Below are 8,706 nucleotides of genomic sequence, written 5' to 3' on the forward strand. Positions count from 1 at the left end.
GAAGATCTCCTCTACGCTATATGTCGGCAACTTGTCCTTCTACACCACCGAGGAGCAGATCCAGGAGCTCTTCGCCAAGTGCGGAGACGTCAAGAGGATTGTGATGGGGCTGGACAAGATCAAGAAAACCCCCTGTGGCTTCTGCTTTGTCGAGTATCCTTTCTGGTTCCCTGCTACAGCCAGCCCGTGTGCGTGGTTGCCACTTCGGGTTCCGCTCCCTGCACAGCCAGCCTAGCTGGACTGCTGTGGAGAGCCTCGAAAGCAGTGATAATCGGGTGCTTTCTGCCAGGCACTTCCCTTCCAACCTTGCTACTTCAACACCACCACCTCAGTTGGGAAGCAGACTGCACAGCAGTGCTGTAGGTGGACAGTGCTGCTGCTGCTGCTGTGCAGAGACCTCCTTGAATTTCTTAATTTCCTTAGTGGTGTTAGGACCAGAATGAAAACTATTGCAGTCATCAGTCTGAGCTCTTGCATGGCCAGGGCACATGTTCACTTTCTCACCTTAACTTTAGACCTGAGCAAAGTAGCAGGATAAGCCATGGCAGCATTCCCAGGCAGAGGGTGCATGCTTGTACAAGTCATACCCTGAACTGTCTCTGCGCTCCCGTGAGGCCTGCCCCTCATGTTCAAACTCAGTCAAGTTTCACAGAGTATAAAAAAGCGTTTTACAGGTTTCTTGCCCTTAGCAAAGCTTTAACATGTTTGTTTCATCTACTTTAGAAATAGGTGATCCTAAGCTATTTCTTGTCTGTGCAGGTACTAACATTCACGTTCAGAATCCTTTCTGTGTGGGAGCTATTTTTAGTTTGGATTTATATGAATACAGTATTTGATCCCATAAAGAAGAGCAGTTAGAGAAGAAAAGGCTGGAAGGCAGGGATTTTCTGCTTCTCCGGTACAATAGTTTCCTTTTATTATCGTTGTATCCAGCAAAATAGTGTGCTTATTTCTCCTTATAGTATACTCCAGGTACTACACAAGAGCAGACGCTGAGCACGCCATGCGCTTTGTCAACGGCACACGGCTGGATGACCGCATCATTCGAACTGACTGGGACGCAGGGTTTAAGGAGGGGCGGCAGTATGGAAGAGGAAAGACTGGAGGACAGGTAAAGGCAATCCCAGTTCATACCTTGAACTTGATCCTCCTCAGACTGTGCTAGTTTTGTCTCATGCAGAACAATGTGTAGGCTGTGAAGACCTGGCGATGAACTTCAGCCACTCCCAGGTTGTTTCAGTAACTGACACCAGGTGTTAAAAGCTAGAAATAGAACTTAAGGCCATTTCTGTGTAGGACACCAAAATTCCTGCAATGCAAGCAGAATGCTACCTAAATTCAAGCTAACATTCTTAAAATTATGCAGATTTGCAGGGAGGGGGACAGCATAGCTACTAGGCTAATCTCAGCATGCAGGAGGCTGCCCCACTGCAAAAGTGAGATTCCTTTGCAGATTTGGAGAAAAATATCCTGGGTGTAGGGGAGAAAATACCCTGGAAGCCAAGCCTGGCAATCCAGAAAGCTGGATTGCAAAGCTGAATACAAATATTTCGGGGTCTTGTTTGCTTCTTGTCCAGATTAAAGACCTCAACCATCAGATATATCCTCATTTGTCATTTTCATCACCATTACCTCCTTTTTGGGGGATTATTTTAAGAGATTTCAAATGAATCGAAGTGCTTCTAACCTGAACTTTTTTTCTCCACCAACTGAGCAAGGAGGGGGTGAGGATTCTGGAGCCTAGCAGGAGACAGGCAGTGCAGGATGCTAATATCTGTGTTCCTGCTGTGCCCCAGGTGCGAGACGAGTACCGGACAGACTACGATGTTGGAAGAGGTGGCTTTGGCAAGATCATTCAAATGCAGAAGGCGAGTCATCAGCCTGCAGTTTATTAGTTGCCTCGTGTATCCTAGCTCGTAGAGGGCTTTGTCCTTCCAGAGCTAGCCCTGTTCCCAGATCTTGGATTGGGGTAGGGAGCGAGATCCAAGTTCCAGCAAAAGGTGACCCTCCTTAGTCTGTGGATGTAAGTGTATTCATTCCCCCTTCCTTCTGGGCTAGAGAGGGTGCTCTGTGCTGATACAGGGCAACAAGGGGGAAAAAAATGGAGAGGATTCTGGGTAAGAAGAAATGCAGCATGTCCCACACACCTTGTGCTAGGATAGTCTTCACATTGCAGCTCAGCATGTGGCTTCCTTAAGGCTGTGACTGCAGCCATGCTTGCTCTCATTTAATACTTCTTAAAAGCTTACCACCATCAGAGCCCTTCAGGTGCCTGGGCACCTTCTGCAGATAGATGAGAGATTGGGGTTTCTAATTTACACCTCATCTGCTTACAAAGCAGTATCACTGTTTGGCTGAGAGAAGTGGAACAAGGTATTATCCTCTTGGAGGTATACGACTGCACATGGGTTGGTCAGGGCCTGCAGAGCATTTCTCTTTGTGAAGCTCCCAGTGCTGTGTGGCTTTTCAGATCCTCACTGTTCATTGTGATTTTGTTAAAAGTGTCTTGTAATGTTTTAAATAAACAGTTGGAATGCATCTGGCTGAGACGGAGTTAATTTCCCCCCTAGCAGCTTTTATAGTGCTGGGCTTTGTATTGCTAACTAGGTGTTGACAACACACCAGGGTTTTGGAAGCTGCTGCTGAGTGCTCCCCAGCATCAAGGCTGAACATTCAACATTCCCCCATCACCAGTAGGCTGGGGGTGGGCAAGATCTTGGATGAGGACAGGGCCAGGACAACTGACCCCAACTGACATACGTTGTTCCCTGTGAGAGTGCTGAGGTGCTGGCACAGGGTGCCCAGAGAACCTGTGGCTGCCCCCATCCTTGTGAGTGTTCAAGGCCAGGTTGGACGCAGGGGCTTGGAGCAACCTGCTTTAGTGGAAGGTGTCCCTGCCCGTGGCAGGGGTTGGAGCTGGGTGAGCTTTGAGGTCCTTTCTAAGACAACCAGTCTGTGGTTCTGTGATATTCCATGCTATGTGATGTCTGCTCAGCAATGAAAGCTAAGAGAAAGGAGGAGAGGAGGGGTATTCACTATTACTATGTCTTCTGGAGCAGCCACTATGCTTGCTGAAGCCCTGCTTCCTGGGAATTGGGTGGACATCACCTGATGATGGGAAATAATCAATCTCCTGTTTTCCTTTGCTTCTGCACCCAGCCTTGCTTCTGCTTTATTAAACTACCTTTATCTTGATCCACAAGTTCTTTTCCATCTTATTTTCTTCCCCTCTGTCCTGGGAGCGACAAAGCAGCCTAGTGGGCATCTGGCCACCAGCCCAGGGCAGCCCACTGCCGTCCTTTTTGGTGCCTAACATGGGGCCTGAGACAAGGGCAGGTCTGTACCCAGTGGGCTATAGTTACAGCAGTTACTTGGTAGCCAGCCTCTGTGTGGCTCAGCAAGGTTGTTGACTGCTGACTTAGGAACATGGTACAACCATGGCTGGCTGCTTTTCCCTGGCACTGGTGGCCTTGCTGTGTGGAGAGGATGAGAGAATATGTCTCCCTCTTCCTACCTGGGATTGATGTGGCTGGTTTTATTACGCAGGTTCCCGAGGTCCTTGCTCACCCTTACATGAGCTGTTTAATACTACTTACACATTATGGGGTTCGTGGGATCTGGTGTCATCCTGGTGTAAGAGAAGACAACTTCTGGGTGAGGCAATACTGCAGCGTGCCCTGGGGTGGCTGGTCCCTGGGTGCAGGCTGTGTGGAAGGGTTTGGGCAGGTGTCATCTCTCATAGCCTGGGACTTCACAGCTGAACAGGCAAGTAACCCTGGCAAGCTGCTGGGCCAGCTGACAAGGGTGCCTTGGCTACCCCAGTGAAAACCAGCAGCTTCTGACATTGATCTGGGGCTTGGCCTGTGCCTACTGAGCTGCTGCTCGGTACTACCAGAGAACTGTGGTTAAGACAGGGACCCAAACCAGCTCTAAGAATACCTTGACTGAGATTGGGGCACAAACTACATCTGAGGACATGATAGCAGAGATTGGGACACAAAACGCATCTGAGGACATGATAGCAGAGATTGGGACACAAACTGCATCTGAGGACACCATGGTTGAGATAGGGGCCCAAACAACAACTACAGTATTTGACCCAGTAATGAAAAAGATACAGCGGACCAGGAGGCCGACAGGTCCACATCACCAGTAAGAGAGGAGGAAGAAGAGGAAGTGTTTGATCAAGCAGCTGGTCCTTCAGACAAGAAACTGGAGGAAGGAGTGAGGGAATTCAGACAAGAAGCAGAATCTACCTGGTCTCTGGCCTCACTAGAACTTTGAGACATGGAGAGATTACAGCTGCCAGACGGGTGAGTGGATTCCTGCCTGTCACAAGGAGTTGCTTATAAAGTGTATGGCTGCTCTGAGGAAGACAAGTCCTTACTTTTCACATCAGCAGGTTCTAGAACTTTCCCTATCCTATCACCTGTTCCACAATCAGAAGAGTGTTTAAAGCAAACCAAAGGCCCAGTGTGTGCTTCAGAGAGCAAGGAACTGGGAACTCCCTTCCCTATCTTTCTGATGGGCTTTCTTCCCCTTTTCAGATGGGCTTTCTTCCCCTTTGTGTCCAAACAGCAGACCAGAGGAGACGAAAACCTCTCCTGACCCATTGCCAACAGCTGGGCGGGTAATTCCACTGAAGAAGTGAAACCCTGCCTGTGCATTGGGGTTCTATTATGCAGATAATAGCAGCTGCTCCCTGCCCAGTAAGGTGTAATCATGATTTTTCAGGCATTATCTCATCCAAGATAATAGAAATGGTTGTACACCCATCTGCAGACCAGGCACACAGTTCAAATCAGTTTAGCACTCTCCTTACCCCCAAGTCTTGATAACTGCATTCACATTTAGACTGCTGAAATGTGTCCTACCTGCTTGTTCTGCAAGTCAGGCTGCAGCCCTGTCCAACTGTCACAGGCTTTGAGGGAGCTGCATGTTCAGTCTTCAGCAGGTTGAAGCAATGACAGCACTGAGAAGAGCCCCTGTGATGCAGGCTGCTCCTGAGGTGGAAGTGGAGTGAAAGGAGCAGGACATTAAGAGCAAAACCAAGAAGCAGTCATCTGTCCAGCCTGGCAAAGCAGCTTCAGCACGAGGTCCTTTGTGGAGAATGTGAATTATAGAGGGAATAATTGCCTGGGCAAACAGCAGTGAAACAGGAAAAAATAAGGAAGATGAAGAGAGGTCTCAGCCATGAAACTCTAGGATTAGCTAAGGAATCTCTTTGTGTTTGCAGCAACTTTCAGTTTGCTCCTGGAAGAGCCTGGTGTGGCCTGCTGGGCACATCAGTCCCATGTGTCTGACAGAACACACAGGAACCTGTTGAGGCAGGTGTCTGGGCTGGTTTATGACTGCAGAAGGCATCAGTCCCTGTTTTTTTGAGATACTGTGATTTCAGCTTTACACAGACCTCCCTCTTCCACTCACTTTAGCCTGGAGGAAGAGTGTCTCCTTCAGCAAGTCCCAAACCAGGGCTAGCAATCTATGCACTGTTCCTCTTTCAACATAACCTTTGCAAAGAGATTTGTGCTGGCTTTTATTCAAATACATGTATTTGCCTAAAAGAATCCACCTCAAATACTACAGCTACAGCAAATGTGAGGATCCCTCCCTCCTCCTACAGCAGTCTCAGGCAGAACCAAAGAGAGATGAGAAAGTTCACAAGTCAGTAGGTGCCCCCAGCTCTGCGCCTGTGCTGCCATGTGCAGGTACCCCCCTGGCCTGTGCTGCACCAGTCAAAAAGGTGTCCTTGCCAAGAGCGTTCCCCAGGATCCTGGCTCAGCCGCTCCTGCCCTGGCCCAGCTCCTGGCCTGGGCTCACTCTGTGCCTTGGAGACTCAGGCTCCCAGGCTGCTTCCAGACACCTTTCACCAGCACACAAAGGTCCTATTATAAGAGAAACCCCTTTGTCCTCACTGCTAGGGCAGTGCCAAGCCAACAGACTGAGACCTGATAAGACCTGATGAGACCCAAGAGAAATGGGGTGCAGCTTAGCAGCAAGCACGTGGCTGCCTCCCCGAGGCGTGCTGGAAGCAAAGGCCCCATTTCCCTGGCCAACAGCCATGTTCTTTCTGTAATGAGCCAAGTTCACGCCAGCACCAACCAAAGGAGCTTAAACCACCATTCAGGCTCCCTGGGGGATCAGGAACTGGACTCCAGTGAGTTTCTGCTGGATCCCTTGTGATCTGAGACATAATTCCTCCCAGACAGAGAAATTAATCAAGTGGAGCAGGTTGGCCAGGAAACGATGCTCCTCCTCAGGCTCCTCAGCCACAGTTTCGCCCAGGAGCACCACACTCAAAGCCATCTGCACTGGGGAGGGGGAGAGGCGGGCTGCCTCAGCAGCTTTCAGAATCCACTTAGATCCAGGAACAAGAGCACACTTTAGAGCAGTCAGGAGAATGGCAGCACGATAGTCATGGTGCTCCCCAGCCACCTGCGCCCTGAGAAGGCCCTGATCACCTTCCTCTCCCGTTGGTGTCATACAGGATCTCACACTTTGCCATACGCCCCAGGCCCACCAGGCTTGGCATCACAGTGCTCGGTACATGAGGTGGACCATGTTGTCCTCCACCCCACAGAAGCAGTAGACCAGCTCCCGTGGCTGGGCACTGTCACACCCCAGGAAATTAATCATGGAATCCCAGCCTGGTTTGTGATGAAGGGACCTTAAAGTTCATCCAGTTCCAAGGCAGGGGCCCCCTTCCACTAGAGCAGGTTGCTCAGAATCCTCTTCCCCGCCATCTCTGCTGCCAGAGCCACCATGTGCTCCATGTGCGGGCGCTGGTGTGGCTGCACAGCTCCAAAGGGGGGTGTTGCAGTCCATGCTGCCTGAGCTGGGGCTCTCACCCAGCCCGTGGGCACCTGCATGCGCTGTACCCGAGGCATCGCCAGCCTCCCCGTCCCTGCTGCACCATGACCCTTCCTCTTGCACCGCGCGTGCCACCTCCGCTGTCTCCTCTCCACGCTGCTTGTGTCCATGGGCAGAGTGCGGGTGCAGGTGGGATACACTGCGAGAGGGACTCCTGGGAGTCCTGAGGGACCAGGACCCGCTGAGCACAGGCACGTTGTCGTCGCTGTCACTGCAGCGTTGTCAGCCCTGGGCCGGGCTGTGACAGAACCTGCCCTTCAGCTGGTTTGCAGCATGGGCAGGGAACAAGAGCAGGATCCGGGTCACCAGCAGCAGCGCTGGGGAGAAGGGAGAGCAGGAGAGGAGAAACTACCGGGCAGCAGGTCACGGTGCCAGACCTGCAAAGGCAAAGCGAGGGGAGCAAGAAGGGGGTGATTAGAGAGCTGGCCATCTGCTGCGGCGTGGGCCGGGAGGATTATCAGGCACATGCAGCCTCCTGCCAGCGCCTGGTGCCAGCAACCGGGTCACGCGCATGTGAGCCGAGGGGTTGGGACCTGCCTGGAGACGAGTAAGGAGCGATAGGAATCTCCTCAGCACCAGCTTTGATCTCCTGCAGCTCCTCTGGATGGGCAGGGCCTGCAGCACAATGGAGCACTGAGGAGCTCTGTCACACCAGGGATCCCATCTGCCCCACGGGCATTCCCTGGATCCTGAGGCTTGGGCCCCGCTGATGGATGCATCCTGCTCACGAAGCTCTGCTCCGCCGGCCGGTCACCCGTGGGGAAGAGGACCTGAGGGTACCTGCTCACCGGTCCTACAGGGACGAAGGCAGTTCATTAACTCCTCATGCTGTAGCATGGACCAGCCTATTTTAACTCCCAGAGGGAGCATTGTGCCCATTACTTGTGCCAAACACAGCCCCAGCCAACAGCCCTTCAGCTCCCCTGTAAATCCAGGGTAGGTGGCAAAAGGGAGATCACAAACCCAGCCTGGCTCCCAGGGGAGCCTCCCAAGCGGTGCTGCAGCCGGGAGCGGAGCACAGGAGCAGACGCCAGCCCTGCCTGTGCTCCTGCCCGTGCCTGTGCCCGCCCTGCACAGCAGCTATCAGTGGTAGAGTGCAGGCAGGAGAGCAGCTCCAGGCTTGCCTGGCTCCCTGCAGGGCTCCGCTGGAAGGCTGAGGGGTGGAGCCTGTGCTCTGGATCCGGGTGGAAATTCCCCTGGTGATGGGCAAACCGCTGGCAGCTGTGTGCAGGGGTGGAGAGCAGGCTCTGCTGACTGCTGCCTTTCCTCAGGACGGAGAATGGCGCCTTCCAGAGCAGCACGGGAGGGGAAAGCTCATCCTGCAGCCCCAGCACCCGCGAGCCTTCACCCGGAACACGCTTCCCTCCCGGCCCCTCTGTGCATGGGAGAGTCCCGGGTGCTATTAGCACCTCTCAGGCCACACACAGGCTGGCGCAGCAGCAGTGGGAGCGGGTGCTCCCTTGTGCCAATGTGCTGGGGCTCAGCTGGGTGTTATTCACCCACCAGCTGCTGTGCTGGGATGACCCATCCCTGGCAGTGTTCGAGGTCAGGTTGGACACAGGGGCTTGGAGCAACCTGCTCTAGTGGAAGGTGTCCCTGCCCGTGGCAGGGGTTGGAGCTGGAGGAGCTTTAAGGTCCCTTCCAACACAAACCAGTCTGGGGTTCTGTGATTCCATGTACAGTAATGCCGGTGGGGCCCAGGAAAGGCAGAGGTGCTGCCTGGCAAAGGACGTGGTGCCATCCCTGGCAGCTATGGGCCAAAGGATGAAGTAGGCAGAGGGGGACAGGGCTCCTCCAGAATGGGGCTGGGACAGCCCCCCCAGGCAGGGGCCCAGG

General features: G+C 52.9%; 1 protein-coding gene across 1 annotated transcript; it reads left to right on the forward strand.

Annotated features, from left to right (window-relative positions):
- The first annotated feature begins 6 nt into the window (after positions 1 to 6).
- LOC104413699 (nuclear cap-binding protein subunit 2) lies at positions 7 to 2,200 on the forward strand. Its single transcript, XM_010024769.1, has 3 exons — positions 7 to 153; positions 973 to 1,111; positions 1,797 to 2,200. Exons 1-3 carry the CDS (start codon positions 104 to 106, stop codon positions 1,893 to 1,895), a joined length of 288 nt encoding a protein of 95 aa, XP_010023071.1. The 5' UTR covers positions 7 to 103; the 3' UTR covers positions 1,896 to 2,200.
- Positions 2,201 to 8,706: the final 6,506 nt, after the last annotated feature.

This window comes from Nestor notabilis, unplaced genomic scaffold (genome assembly GCF_000696875.1).
Source record: "Nestor notabilis isolate BGI_N333 unplaced genomic scaffold, ASM69687v1 scaffold4382, whole genome shotgun sequence".
Lineage (NCBI taxonomy): Eukaryota > Metazoa > Chordata > Aves > Psittaciformes > Psittacidae > Nestor > Nestor notabilis.